At 42.6% G+C, this 16370-nt stretch overlaps 1 protein-coding gene across 1 annotated transcript in view; it reads left to right on the top strand.

Moving 5' to 3' along the window:
* The window catches only part of NOL4 (nucleolar protein 4), a 122396-nt gene that overhangs the window by 6012 nt on the left and 100014 nt on the right, over positions 1 to 16370 (top strand). The window contains exons 2-3 of the mRNA XM_063130703.1: positions 5765 to 5876; positions 7510 to 7622. Coding sequence (XP_062986773.1) covers positions 5765 to 5876; positions 7510 to 7622 — 225 coding nt within the window. The remainder of the gene's footprint in view (positions 1 to 5764; positions 5877 to 7509; positions 7623 to 16370) is intronic.

Here is a 16370-nt window from a genome sequence, read left to right as displayed (position 1 = left end):
ATAAAATCACTTTCCCCCTCTCCTTCCATGAGCACAACTCTGGTTACAGATCTCTGCATCTAATCCAATATGTAAATGAAATGTTTAACAATACTACAAAACCAATAACAATGAAAGAAAAAGAAAAGGCAACAATACCTGTATCCTTAGTCACTATTTAAAATATATCCACGCCAACTTAAATAATAGTCAGTATCTATGCACAAAGAAAAAGAAAAGAAGACTTTATTTCAGGTCTGGGGAATCTGTGACCTTCTAGACATTGTTATATTACAGTTCCCATCATCCCTGGTTATTGCCATGCTGGCTGGGGCTGATATGAGTCCAACAACATCTGGAGGGCCACAGGTCCCCTACTGGTGCTCTGTCTGATAAAGACAAAACATCATAGTAGCTGTAAACTATAAAAACAAATTCAGCAGTACTTAGATGGTTTTAGAAAAAGACAGGAGTCTGGGTCATCAACATGAGTAACAAACTAGAACCAATCTCTCACAAAGGCCTTTGGCTTTCTCTTGCTCACGGCTGTTAACTTTCATGAAAAATGCATCATACTTTAGCCAGCACAAGATCATCAGTAGGGAGCTCATTAGCTTGCCACTTGCTGGCAGAAGCTGCCTTTACTGCTGTTAATAAATATATAACAAGGTCCTTATTACCTGCAGTGAGGAGAACATTTTCAAAAATATGCAACAAGATCACCATCAAATCTTCTGGGACAGGAAGGCCCATAATTTTAGTCAAAAGATGTTTTCAGAAGATGTGTTCTTCTTGCAGATGTACTATAGTTAAAAGCAAATACCTCTTCTTTGGCTACAACCCTTTTCAACATCTGTCTGAGCCCATTTGAAGCATATGCCAGTGTCTGTAGGTTCTTAAATACCACCTGCTAATACCTTTAAATGCCAGTTCTCTCTGTTTTAGACAATTGGAATTAAAAGGTTTAGCCATCCAAATGCATCCCCACTGTTCCAGCATAATTTCTGTCCTAAGATCATTTCCCCAATGCTGTAAATAAGCCATAGCATCTTCCACTGAAGAATGGAGTTAAACTTTTGTATAAATTGAGACAAAGCCCTTAGAGGATTGGATACTTGCACAAAGGGATTTGATGAAACTGGAGAGGATTCTGAAGACAGACATTGAAATGACACTGGAGTTGAAAAGCAGGGCGCTGGAGAACAGAATGAAAGAAATGCACATGCTTTAAAGTTTAAATGCTATGTAAAAAAAAAGATGGACAGCCCATATTTACAAGGGGTGGGGATGAAGGTAGGATGGGAAGCAACGTGTTCAAGTTGCAGCAGAGCAGATTTCAAGCAAATATCAAGAGTTGTTTGTTCAGCTCTAATACTTGCTGGCTACTCGCCCCTTGGAGTTGTAGAATTTGTTTCATTGTTAGTTTCAGTGGATGTTAACAATTTACAGAGGTTAGCTTTACATCTTGGGAATGAAAAATGAAACTGCTAAAGGGTGCGATCCAATGCAAATTCAGACCCCCACCAAAATAGTCCTACAATTTCAAGTAGGACTTTTTTTCTATCTAAACATGGATAGTATTGTACCCTAAGAGACTTAAGACATTTTCTCTCTCTTTTTCTGTTGTGATCCTAGAATGGGGTCAGGTACTAGAGGCCCCAGGAGGATATCAGCTGCCCCCACCCCCAAGTTGCTCTAATCTACACCAAGCAGGATATAGCACTATGAAACTGGTATGAAAGCGGTATAAGTTATGTGTCAATGGGCCCCAACAGCTGTCAGTGCACTTCAATACTGCTATAAAGCAGATGTGGCTCCTGCCTTTTAGATACCGCTTTCATGGTGCAATATCCTGATTGATGTAGATCTGGCCTTAGAAGCAAGACAGATGTGTGGAGGCTGTTGTGTATGTGACTATGGGGTTTAGAAGCAGTCTAACTTCATCTCTTTCTTTCCAGTTCATGCTCTGCCTTTCTGAAATCATTTTTATCACTGCTTACAAGACATTGGGCCTGTTCAGACAACACTCCAAGCCATGGTTAGGCCACTAACTCTTTTGCAGTAATGTAGCCATCATGGTTAGGAATGATTCACACAACACGTTAAGCCATAAGGATTAGCCCAAAATGCTTAACCACTGTGGCTTAGTGTGTCTTCTGAACAGGGTCTCATCACTCTCTCTCTCTCTCTCTCTCTCTCTCTCTCTCTCTCTCACACACACACACACACAAGACAGCATTAATCAATTTAAAGTTGTCAATTAAAACATGACAAATGCAAAGAGAACACCCCAAAATACAAAAAATAGCAGATTTATTTATTTATTTATTTATTTATTTAACAATACTGATGAATCATTTAAGGAAATTTCTAAGTGTTGTACAAAAACAAATCTTCATACAGAGGGGCAAGATTAGCTTCCTGGGAATGCCTGTTGGAAAAGCTATGTTTTCAATAAGTGCTGAAAACTCAGAAGGATCAGCATTAGATGAAAACATCCTTAGAAGCAGAAGGTCAATACACATAAAAAGTGTTTTATACATTTAATGGATTTTCAAAACCCATCTTCAAACTGCCTTGCAAATATCCCTCAGTTGATGCTCTTCATAGATAATACATTTTCCAGTATGATTATCAGTTATATGTGGAATATGCATGAGGACCATAACAAAAATATACCCTCTAATTCTGTCTAGGAGAGGGGTGAGCAACCTGGTGTCCCCTAGGTGTTTGGGGCTACAACTCCCATTCTGGCTGGGATTATGGGAGTTGTAGTCTAAAACATCTGCCCCTGCTTTAGGACATCAGTACTGCAGTAACAATAGTGCAGAGCCCTCAGCCTTACTCACTTTTCAGCCTTTGTCATGGATTCCAAAAATATTTGTATGGAAGTATATTAGTGTGGTTTACAACAAATCTCAAATAAACCTCTTGTAGTTGTGTAAATCCTGGAAAGCAGTTGAGGACATGAAGAAACCTGCTGTCCTTAGGATAGATGTGGAATCCAGGATGAATTCAGGAAAGCATCAAGCTTTATAAAGGAAACACGCAACAGGCCTCTACCTCCCATTTCCTTCCTACTTCTCTCTTATCTAGTGACTAACACTGTGAGCAAAATGCACCCAACACATCCTGTGTTCACCTGTAGTACAACTGTTCCTGCTGTGTTGGGTGGGTGGGTGGGTGGAGAAATGTCACTTTGGCTCTTCTTGTTCTGTATCCATAGCAAAGGCTGAGCAGAATGATCCTGGGATTGTTAGGTCTATTGAAATAAAGCAGGTTATGACGGGACTGTTTTCCTGAAGGGACTCTGCAGTTCTGCCAGCTGCTTCTGTAATGACTTAATATGCTAGGTTACAAAGAGGGTTGTTAGCCAAGGACAGCAGTATCCAGAAAAAATATCTCTGTATGTGTGCTTCATATGCAGAGGATTGAGTGAAAATGTTCTGCCATGCAGGCAAATTTAATGTGAATATCTAAAATGTAAAATCAAGCTCCAGTGAATTAGGCAAGATGTGTTCCCACTCGGAGACTCAGCTCCATTGTTTCCCAATGCAAGATTGCCATCCTGCTTGAGAAGACTTGAGTATCCAATAGGAATGCTTGATTAAAATAAATGAAGCATTCCTCCCCCAAAATCCAGCCTGCTAATGAATCCATAGATATGCTCCATTAATTTCAACACAGCCAAATTCTGAATATGTTAAAGTGCTGTTAAAGAATGCACAAGGCCGTTTTCAATCTTTATTTTTAAGTTCCACTGGTTTAATCTGGCTGCCAGCAACATGGCAGCATCCAGTGTAATTGTTCCTTGTTGTAAACAGAGTGTGGAGCAGTGTCAGAGGTAGGATGGATGAGTGGGTGCCTGCTGCCTTGCCTCCTTCTGGCTGCAGCAGGCATCAGGACATCAACTGATTGCTGGGAAAAGGGGGGTCCTTTGCTGGAATGGGATCCAGGTATGATGGATAAGTGCCTGCTTGCTATCTCCCCTCTTTCTACCTACAGTGGCTTGAAGAATGATAGGTGAGATTGTCAACATTCCTTGGTGAATGCTAACAATTGCCAGTTTCAGACTTTCACTGTAGAATACATATGGAAGGAGTGAAATTAATTTTATGTAACAGTCTTGTTGTATGGGCTGTCATGTTACACGTTAAAGGGATATGCTTGTCGCATCACTATTTTCATACCAAGGATCACTTTGCAAGCCCCATGGGTTCCACCATTACTTATTGTGGAAAGTCGGGCCGGCCCTCCCATGAGACAGAGTGAATCCCTCAGGTGGCAGAATGGGAGGAGTGGTGAATTCGTTTTTGTTTTTCCCCAGCCAGGAGAGCCCCCTTGTGGGTGCTGCCAGGTGTGTGGATTCTGCCAGGTGGACAAGTGTTGTAAGTGGGTGCTCCAGAGAGCCCTGCTGGCTGCCTCCCTGTTGTAGCATTCCCCAGAGCTGCTGTCCGCCTTCTGACTCACTCTTGAGGGTTCTTTCAGAGCGAGCTGGCCATGCTCAAATATCTGGCTCTGAGCAGGTCCTTCCTCAGAGCCAGGCATTGCGGGAGGGGTGTCCCTGGGCAGATGGGCAGTGGAAGCAATCAGCACAGGTGGCTGAATGGGGGAGACATTTCAGATATGGCAACAATGGGGGGAGATGCAGCTGCAGTTCAGGTGTGCTCTCCCACTTCAGGCAGCGGGAGAGACTGTCGTGACCCTAATGGAATGTTCTGCTTGACTAGCTGTATGCTGCATTCATTTACACTGCAGCAGCCTACCTCATCGGTTTAAAAATCAAGATTTTGAGGGGTCTTTTGGTTACAGATCCTATATAATAATTGCAAGCTCATTCCTGAAGCATGATTCATGAATGGGTCCAAAATGGAACCATTCATGAACAAGAGGGAGGCATTAGCAGGCTTGGGAGAAACCAAGGTTTGTAGAACTGCAAACAAATCTTTAGAAAGAAAACCTCAAAGTGGGGAGGGGTATCAGAGGTGTCCATTGAGAACTGAGCATGCTCAGTGGCCACAGCATACTGACTGGCTAGTTGCCCTGTGGAGTTGTGGAAACTGAGGGTGGGAGAGAGGGAATGGAACAGAATGTCCTGGAAGAGGGCATGGTTGGGTGGCTGGAATCCTGAAGAACAGCACTCCATACTGCAACTGTTTGTTGCAGGTCCCACTTGTGTACTATAAAATATAATTGTCCTACAATGTTATCAACAGTTCAAAATCTACTTCGGTGCATTGTATGATGCCAGCTCAGTATTCAAATCATACGCATATAAATGGATGCATCCACCCACTCAGAAATTTAACTTGTAAAGAACCAGGGGAAGGAGCTGAACCCTGGAGGATGACAATACCGGCAAATCATTCTCAAAATTTTTTTTACAAGGCATCCCTAGAAGGCAAAACTAGGGACAAAATAAGGACAGTGATTTTGCAGGTGCAGATAGTAGAAAAACAAGGACACTTGGTACATATGGGAAAAGTACAGTTTGAAACACTCACTTGAGTGTTTGTTGTTTTCCTGCTGAAAAACATCTTAGTTGTCATAAACAAAACCTAAGCCCTTTTGAAAGGCTGCTTTATAAACATCCTGCCCTTATTTGATAAGCAGACAGATGAAATTGCTGTTCCTTGAACTTCTGTGTTGTATACGGTGCATGCTTTCATTGTCCTTCCAGGAATTATGATATCATATACCTTATTCAGAAATATAACGATCAGTTCTGTTAAATCATGTTCAATCAGCTTATATAATGATGCCTATATTTTGTTATTCATTTCAGATTTCAGAGACCTATGCCTTTCTACCAAGAGAAGCGGTGACACGATTTCTAATGAGCTGCTCAGAGTGCCAGAAAAGAATGCATTTAAACCCAGATGGAGCAGATCATAAAGGTAGCTTTAGTGTCAAATAGTGGCATGTAAAGTAATTTTATTCATAATATCCATTTATATTTTCCTGGTTTAAGTGAAGACTCATAAAAATTTTGTACACTAGAATGGTTCAACAAGTCATATCATCTCATTTATGCAAGCCAGGATATAGTGGGTCTCCCTACATTCTCTGAAAGGATTATATAAAATACCATACTCCTCCTGAAAAGGTAATTTGACCTAAGGGAAACATTCTTTTCTTTTCTTTTTCCATTTTATGTGCCCACTTTAAGGTGGCAGTAGCCTACATGATTAGTCACACACACACACACTGTTTCTCTAAAGAGATCCAAGTGCCTTCTATCCCAGGGCAGATAACTTGTGTCCTTCCAGATGTTTTGGCCTACAACTTCCATCAGTCCTAGGCACCGTAGCCAATGATGAGGAGTTGCACGCCAAAATATCTGGAGGGACACAAATTGCCCACCTGTTCTATCAGTCTAGCATGATGGGGCCACTTAAAATGCCAAAGATAATAATTTGGACTAGTTTAAAGTACACAGAAGTCCTATGCTGAACATAGTTTTGAGGCCAAGAATAGTACTCTTAAAACAATTGTTTTGGCCCATCTAGCTTCTCAATGGGTGTGATGGATGATACTGAGGTTCATGGATCTAGGAGATCTATGTCTTTCTTTCCCCTACCCTCTCTGCCCACCATCTCACCCCCTTTCCCCCCTCCCTAACCTCTCCCAAGGTTGCTGTTGCAACCTCAGAAGAGAAGCCACCACAGAGCTTTCCATGGGGTTGGGAGGAGAGAAATCCCCCCAATAAGTCTTAAGTGTGCCTATGGTCTCATGGAGGGGGGTGGACCCACCCAATCCTATGTTTTTGGGTTGCCCCCACACTTAGCATAACAGTTAAACTGTGCCACACCATAACTCTAGCATATAACCGGAGGCAGATAATCTAGCAGCCTGGTTGAAGTTAAGTAGGTCTGAATTGATGGCCTGGGCCCCACTGCAGTAACTCTGTCACAAGCACTCTGTCACAAGCACTCTGTCACATGCTCCAGTCCTCCCTGTCATCCCTGATGCAACTGGGCCCTGCTGCAGCGACTCACTCATGAGCCGTCTAGCCATGCTCAGAGGCACCATGTTATACATGCACATCCGAACGACACCACTCCCCCCCTTAGAATTTGGAGCTTCTGTTTGGTCATTCTACTGGCTCGGATCCGGGACCGAGGCACCTACCTCTGACAACCCCGTGTCTGGCAAGTTCGGCATCGGTAAGTTCGGCATCTACATGCTGACCATACGCATGTAATAAGGGCAGAGCATGGCTGACATCAAGTCGGTCGCTACAAATATTGATTAGTACCTGAATGGGAGGTTTCCTGGAAACCCTAAGTATTCTGCCTTTTTTTTATCATGGAAGAAAGGTGAAATATAAATATAATTATTGATAAAATCCACCAAAACATTGTTATGTAGAGCTTTTGGAAGAGATGCCATGCAAGCCTCCTGGAGGTTGCTAAGCAGCAGTTCATTCCTAAAGTGGGAAGTAAAGTATAAAATCTGTTTGTAATTAATTTGCCTATAGAAAACTCTGTAATATATCAAACTATTCATAATTTATTTTTATTCTTGCAGATAATGGAAAGCCACCAACTTTGGTGACCAGTATGATCGATTACAACATGCCAATCACAATGGCCTACATGAAGCACATGAAACTGCAGCTATTAAATTCCCAACAAGATGAGGTAAAAAGCCTAAGATTGGTTCATAGTAATGATAGTGGTGGGCTACGTTCATCCACAGTTATCTGACTACATTGGGAATCTAGTATTAAAAGTATGTTTTTTAACTGCAACTTCATTTTCCTTAACGGTACAGGGGAGATGGAATCATGCACTTTTGAAGAAGAACGCGCCCCCCCCACACACAGCTATTTATAGTTATGATTCTACATAGGGTCCATCACATATTCAGATCATCTTGAAAGTTGAACACCTTGTAACACTATCCAGTATTTGAATAATGGGATAGAAGGGGAAAGGTAATGTGAGAAGACATTCTTCTGGATCATTTCCTTGATTGCCTTCACTTGAAAGAAAACAGAAAGAAGTTTAAAGGCAACAATCAAGTGGTCCCTAATTGTGTTGACCACATTTTGACTTTCTGAAAGTATTAATTTAGTGTAGGGGCAGGCAACTTATGGCCCTTCAGATGTTTTGGCCTAGAACTCCCAAGAGCCCTAGCCAGCATGGCTAAGGGTGAGGGATGCTGGGACTTGTAGGCCAAACATTGGGACAGCCACAAATTGCCCACCTCTAATTAGGGTGTTTTATTCAGTAGAGGCCCAAGAATTGTTATCACGTTTATACTGTTGCAAATAATAGTCAGTTTGGTGGTTCAACACATACAGGTAGGGCAGTGAAACAGGGCCACCCACAGACAAGGCAGGCGTTTCTGAATACTTGGAGGACTCTCTAGGTATGGATAAAATGTAAACATAAAGAAAAGTAAACATCCAAAATGGCTCATTGAGGACTGAACCTGCTGTATGTCAGTTGGGAGGGTAATAAAAGGGAAATAGGTGGATGGGGTGGTGGTGGATGGGAAGCAAAGGATCTATTCAAGCCCTTAATAGCTTGTAAGGGGGTGGATTAAAATTGAGAAATGTGCACCATGAGGCATGCATCCATTGAACCTGGTTTTCTATTTCACCCAGTTTAGCATGCTACCAGTGTTTAAGAATTCTGACCCTCTGAAGCTAAAACTTCTGGAGGTGGGGGGATTTATTAGAAATAGGAAAGCACTGGTCCAAATTAATCCTCTCCAAGGACTCTTTCAGCTGCCAAGGAGGCAGAGCCTGCAACTGCTTAAGGTATCCTGGAGCTGTGAAGGGAAAAGAGAATAGGGTCAGGGGATGTGTGCCATCCAGTTCTCTCTGAAAAGAAAATATCTCCCAGGCAGCATAAGGCAAAAAGCAAACATTTAAAACACTTGCTGCCATACTGAACTGCTCAGGTTTGGGGCTAGGTGAGGAACTTCCTGTTCAATTAGCCTTGAATCTCAGGAGCCGTTGTGATAGGGCAACAACAAAACATTGCAGTGTAGAGTACTCTGGTTCATGGTTTCAGTCAACTAGCCAGCAAGCTGTGCCCTCTTCCAGTATACTCCATTTCTATTCTCCCTCCTCAACAATCACTCAGCAAATGAGCATACACCATCATCATTGAGCTGAGTCATAATCCCCTTTTCTCCCGAATGGTGTGTGTGTGTGTGTGTGTGTGTGTGTGCGTGCGGGGGGTACTTCTGCAGACCTTGGGTGCCCCATGAACCTGCTGATACCTCCTTTGTATGTGTGTGGATGATGTTATTTGGCTTCACACTCTGAGAATGAGTTTGCTATTAGGGTATGATAGGATTGCACTATAGCACTAACCTGCTGAGGTTCAGGGCTAGAAACAGGAAAATACTTACCTAGCTCCAGGGCTCAGCAGGTATGTGCTTTGGGGGATTTCCCAGTTATCCCATGATAGCATATGGGCCGCCAACTCCTTGTACTGAATTCTGACATTTCATCGTATCTTCTAAGTGTTTGTGTTCACCCTCAGGCTGAAAAAAGAAACAGTGGAAAGCTAAACGTCTCAGTTTTATGAGGCTTTCACATGGTGCACAGCAGCAGCTTTAACTTGAAATTGTTTATTTTATACATATAAGTCCCTTACAAATTTTATATCCAAGTGTGAAATGAATCCCACAGGCCAGGAGAACAAGGCAGGCTCACTTGATGGGTAGGGAGGGAAATCACATTCTTGTATAGCTGTCATCCAAACCGGGTCACAGAAAAGAGGGGGCATCTTCAAATACATCCTCAAATACAGGATAACACTAACCTAGCATGAATCATATATAAATCAAGTATCTTACACTTCAAAAGGACTTAGAAGTGTAGTAGGACTAAGCAACCCCCCTTAAAGACAGAATATAGTTAGGAAAATAAAGGAAGAAATACCACATCATGCAAAAGAACAGTGATTGGAACTTTGGATATTTTTGGTGTTACTTTAATGCAGTCCCTCCATGCCACTTTCCTGATCTAACTTTCCCCACAAAGCTGCTGTGGTGATGGTAATGGGGGACAGAATAAAGGTATTGAGGTAAGGGACTAACAGTGTATTTGGAAATGGTGATTTAGATGAGGGAAATGGTTTGGGGAGGGAGGCTAAACACCCCCTTACCCAATATCACTGCAGTAATATTTGGAGTGCCCTGCAGCAAATGTCAGACACAGATCTCTAGTGTCATGTGTAGTTCTAGACCCTAAAATATAAAGAAAGAAGGAAATGTACAATTTTGCCATTCACACCCAGTGGCTAGCATTAAGGGACTATGACATAGTAAAACTGTAAAATCTATAGCCAGAACCAGAACCATGGCATTTTTCATGTTAATGTCCCTACTGGCTATTGAAGCCCAGGGATGATGATGATGATGATGATGATGATGATGATGATGATGATGATAATTTATTTGTTACATGCCTCTCCCTCTGGATTGAGGCTGGGAACAACACTGAATACAAAAATACTATAAAATACATAAAACTCTAGAAAGCCTTTTGCGTTTGGGAGTTAGTACCAACCAAGTGCACTAGAAATGTCTGTATATGTCTTAGAACTGGCATGCTCAAGCCTTAAAGTAAAATTATTCCGTTCATATGATTGGTTGTCTTGACATTCATATCAAAGATATGGCAGGCGGTGGGGGTGATCATTTAAAAGGGATTAAGGTGGTGCCTTGACCCAACTAGCTTCAACATTTTGGTATAGCTTTAAAAACGTGATCCCAGCCAAACAAAGCACTTCAGCCCAGCTTCAAGTGTGAGTCACTGCTTAAATTTACAGCAAAACCCTTGAGTCTGGGTTTATGCAAGTGGGATTCCAGAGTATGCTTAACACTAAGCATGCTTAATAGCTTTTCTGAGTAGGGGTTTTCTGAGTGAGATTAGCAGAATGAATATAAAGAAGAGTCAATCTGGTTATCAGGGAGAATTAAGGGGAAACTGATCTAACATTTCCCTCTTTTCTCTGTGTTTTACATTCTGAAAAAGATAATCAACTGAAAGCTCAGTAGTAATTAGCAGTGGTGGTGGTGGGGTACAGTCACCTGCAACTTGGACAAGGGTTTCAAAGGTCATATAATATATTTTCATTTATTAAAGGTGTGTTAAATTATGTAATGTTTTCCATTCAGTTTGGAAAGAAATGTTTTCAAGGTGGTTGATGAATGGCCAGATATTTGCTTGTTTAGAGAATTTAAGTTGCAATTCCGTACCCACTTACCCGAGGGTAAGAGCCATTGAATGGATGGGACCTGCTTCTGAGCAGACATTTATAGGCCTACAGTGTAAGAAAAGGAAACAGGTGAAATGGGCTGGGATCCTGCAGGATTACTGTCAGTCTTTCTACTTCTGTTGTTCATAGTTTGAGTGTCATTGCTTATGTAGCCAACATGGAACCACCCATGCACAATAGGGTGGTACCAGCAAGATTTGGGAATCCTGAGGTGTGCAGAAGTACAAAAAAAAATATCTTTAGAAATACAATTCTAACCCGGGGGTGGGGGCAGGGGGAAAGAATACCCCAAAACAGTGCAATGAGGATTCCATGTGCCCAATAGCCACAGAGTTTTGACAGGCTGCTGAGGGGTGGGGAACAGAATGGCATATTGTAGCAGGGGGCATGGCTGGCTGGTAGGCTAACTGGCTGGAACAGGCACACTACACTGTAACAGGTCCCACTTGTTCCTTCTATTCCTGATGTTCAGTGAGTGACATTGCTTATGTAGGAAAAGTAGAAACATTCATGCAGAAAAGGGAGGCATTAGCAGGCTGCTGGTGTTGCTGGTGGGGACCCCATGGTTTGTAGAAGTACAAAACATCTTAAGAAAAAGCCCTAACTTGGCGGGGTGTGTGTGTGTGTCCCCAAACCAGCCCAATGAAGACAGTGTATGTTCAGTGATTATGGAATACTAACTTACTGTTGGGGTGAAAAAAAACCAGGAAAGCAAGTGGGAGTGGACATGAAAGGGAGTATGCTGGAGGAGGGCATGGCTGAGTGACTGGAACTGTGAACAGGAGCACTCTACACTGCAACATTTTGTTGCATACCCCACTTGTCCTCTCCTATCGGCTTTGTCCCTGTGTCCTATTGCAAAAAGGCTCATTTAACAATTGAATATTGCTCCTGGGGGAGAAGTGAGTGAGAGAAATGTGACTCTGAGGAGAATACAGCTGCATCCAGCAGGGTATTCGTATCAGAGCTTCTGATCTTACTCATTCTAGGGCAGGAGTAATGTGATTGAACAGAGGGCATTTTGATCAGTGGTGTCTTTAAAAGTACACAGCCATTCTTATCCGGGTCAGCTCCAGGTTTGAAGGGCTTCCTGGCAAATAGTCCTCTGTAGGCCTTCTCTTCCATCAATGGGATTTCCATCAGTGGCTTACCAAGCAAGAATGGCAGGCAGCTGTGTGATCTGCCATTTTAAACTTCCCATAAATTTAAATTTTGTGGTAACTATAAAATGGCATCTCTGAGAACCAGCTGCCTGGCTCACAGGTGTCCTCTTTTAACCAGGACAGTCCTCTATTTGAAGGGCTGCCAGAGGACCATCCTCTGAAAGTCTGTCATGCCCAATTCCAGTTGATTGTTACCCATCTGTTACCCATCAACACTTCATACCTGGGCAGCAGAGTAACCGGGCAGGCACACAGGTAATCTGGCCTTGTATTTCTATTTACATTATAATAATTATTTCTAAATGTGCATCTATAAATAGAAAAATTAGCACCCACCAATTTTATGCACACCTGTGTCCTCTTTTGGTGATGCATTTCCTCTTTTTTAGCAGGTCATAAATGGCTCTCCTACTGGCACGGGGGTGATTGGGGTAGCATCAGCACTGCTAGGCTCTCTCAGGGTTTTGGGGCCCTGGCCATTGTCCGAGAGTTCTGAGTGCTGACGCCAAGCCTGATTTTTAACATGCCAGATTCTTGCCACAGACAGAGGCTTATCCAGGGCTAACGCTTGCATCACACCATTAACTTCTTACCTATCACACACAGGGCTGGGCAAAGCTGGTAGTAGGCCTGTGCCAGATGGGAAATGTAGGCCCCATTTGAAACTGCTCATTAAGCATTTTTTTAATCAGTTCTAAATAAATATGAACTAGAACAATTTTTTTAAAAGGTAATGGCAAGCACTTTTATTCAAGATGTATATAAGACATCACTTCTTCACATTCAGAAATGCTTTACATGCTTTTCTTTGGGCAAATTCATCATCAACAACAGAAAAATCAAGCAGCTTTGCCCAGGGAGACTCGGAGTAAGCCCCCTCAAAATTGTAGGCCTATGCCAACTGGCCCCACTGCCCGCCTCCCAACCGCTCAGCCCTGATCACACATCTATATTATCCTGGAAGGCCAGGTGATCCTTTTGAATGTATGTATGACCAGAGCCGGATGGGGGAAAACTCTGTGAAGAATTGGGACCAGTTCCCAGGCATAGAAATAGCACTATAAAAATTGGATGGGGACTGCAAAGCTTTTAAATTATTTTTCACCAGCCTTGCTTAGTGATGAATGTATTTTTTCCACCTCTGGCTGCCAAACAGAAGTCTAGCAGCCAAAAGTAACCCCCTGCCTGCTATGTCTAAATCTCTGCTTGTGAGAACTATTTGAATTAGTGGGGGGCAGGGTTAGGGTCTCCACGTTTCCAGGCCCATTGCATGATGATGACAGCAGAAGGCTAATATCTGGCCAAGCCCTAAACATGCTTCTTTCTTAGAGAAGAGATCACTAAGAGATTGTGGCCAGGCGAAGACCAGCTCAGCCCTGTCCATTGGCCAGAGCAGGAGGAGCTACAGGCAGCTCGCTTCCTTCTCCCTGCCTGAAAGGACACTCGGCTACAACTGCCAATTGTCCTGGAAATGCAGAGCTGAAAGGAAGCACACTCTGGCTTCTGCCATTGGCCAGAGGACTAAGGGATGCTGGGTTGTGTAACTCCAAGAACAGGGACTGGAATTTGTTTCCTTCTCTTTCCCAATGGAGGCTGGTGGCTCTGATGTCAGTAGGGCAGTGAATCCACTCTGTTTTTCAGTCAGACTTCTAAAGGACTATCCAAAGCACCTTGGATAGCTCCCTTAGAGTGCCAATTAGTTTTGACTTAAACCCAGAGAGGATTCGCTCACCACTGATATTGGAGCCACCAGCCTGCACTGCTTTCCCCATCCCCATCTCCCCTTTTGTATCATGTATATTAGATTGTGAACCTGCAGGCTGGGACTCTCTTATCTTTTAAGTTCTATATATTTAGTGCTGAGAAAATGTTAGATGCTTTCTAAGTGATAAGTAATTTTTAAAATTGAGTTAATCCAGATGCTACTGTGAACCTGCTATTTATTCCAGGCTAGGTAATTAATTTGTTTGTTTCATTATTTTTTAAAAAAACATATCCCTTTTTTTTTTGCAAGAAATTCAAGGCGGATGATGATTCTATTTTAGCCCTGTTCAAGCATTTTCCCGGATGCAATTAACACTGTATAAGGAGGCAAGTGAGACGATACCTGTGGGCCCCACCCCAAGCTGTCCACATAAGAGTAGCCACTTAGGCATTGCCAAAAAAGAGGACATGCATGTCCAAAAGAGGGCAACAGTTTGTATAACATTTGCATATACCATATGTATAGATGGAAATTTAGAAATAATTACAGTAACATAATTAGAAATATTATATATTTCACTGGATTAGAGAACATAGGTTGATCTGTGTTGGACCAGCTCAATACTCCCCGGATGGTAACTGTTGATGGGCAGTTGCAAAGACCCTCTCCTGCTTTCCCTTCTGATGGCTTGTTATCTTTAACCCAGACTTGGACTGGACACAGCCCTTCAAATAGACGACAGTCCTCTTTCAAATTGAGGATTGACCACTGCAAAGTAGGACACATGGCAACCCTAATCCACATATTGGGGGTGGAAGTCTGAAGAAGGAAACCTGCTTAATTGTGATTTGGAACTCTTCATGATCATGTGGATGGCAGGAGCTGAGGCCAGTGGACTGAACCCCACCCTCCCACATATATAAGAACGTAAGAACTGCCATGCTGGATCAGAATGAGGGTCCAGCTAGTCCAGCACTCTGTTCACACAGTGGCCAACCAGCTGTTGACCAGGGACAATGGTGCAACAGCACCCACCCATGTTCCCCAGTAACTGGTGCATATAGGCTCACAGCCTCGGATACTGGAGGTAGCACATAGCCATCAGGGCTAGTAGCCACTGATAGCCTTCTCCTCTGGAAATTTATCCAACCCCTTTTAAAGCCATCCAAATTGGTCACCATCACCACATCTGGTGGTAGTGAATTCCATAGTTTAACTATGTGCTGTGTGAAGAAGTACTTCCTTTTATTTGTCCCGAATTTCCCACCAATGAGCTTCATGGGATCACCCTGGGTTCTAGTATTATGGGAGAAGGAGAAAAATGTCTCCCTATCCACATTCTCTACACCATGCATAATTTTGTACACCTTTATCTGGTCTCTCCTTAGCCTCTTTTTTCCCAAGCTGAACAATCCCAGCTGTTGTAACCTTCCCTCATAGGGGAGATGCTCCAGCTGCTTAAGCATTTTAGTTGCCCTTTTCTGCACTTTTTCCAGCTCTATAATATCTTTTTTTAGGTGTAGTGACCAGAAATGTAAATAGTATTCTAATTGTGGTCGCACCATAGATTTGTATAAAGGCAATATGATACTGGCAGTTTTATTCTCAATTTCCTTTCTAATACTGCCTAACATGGAGTTTGCCTTCTTTACAGAGGCTGCACACTGGGTTAGTTGTTGTTAGTTACATCAGGGGATAACGGCTGAATACGGCATATGCCTTTTCTGGGAAAGAGGTGGAAATGGTATTTCCTTCAGATGACTAGTTTCCAAGTCAGGGCTAATGGCTCCTTACTAGGGACTTTGAAGCTCTGGAAACTAAGATTACCATTATCTCACCAGTTTTTCTGCCAGATTATAATGATAGATTATATCATTATATCACTCCAACCCTTACCAGGAAAGAACAAATTTCACAGATAGGTTCTATGATATAAAGAGCTTCTCTTAAAGGTGTTTTATAGCACACTTGTGACTAGCCACTCATAGATGTCCGCTGATCATTTCAACGACTGCATCAGTCTCCTGCATGTCTCTCGCTCCATTTCTCAGTTTTAGTGTTATAAATTAAGCCACAGAAAATGCAACTCTTCTGAAACAAGTCAGGATTTGCTGGGATTTGCTGCTGTGTGCAGGCAAAGTTACACTATAAAACGGCCACTAGAGGGCGCTGTTTCCATTGAACTATATGGGCCACATTGTCGCTGCTCTCTTCCTAATGTAATTTCAGCTCATTAAAAATGTGGAAGAGAAGCAGGAAGCAGAGCCACAGTAAGGA

The sequence above is a fragment of the Elgaria multicarinata genome, chromosome 7, assembly GCF_023053635.1.
Source record: "Elgaria multicarinata webbii isolate HBS135686 ecotype San Diego chromosome 7, rElgMul1.1.pri, whole genome shotgun sequence".
NCBI lineage: Eukaryota > Metazoa > Chordata > Lepidosauria > Squamata > Anguidae > Elgaria > Elgaria multicarinata.
This window is presented reverse-complemented; position numbering and strand designations above follow the sequence as displayed.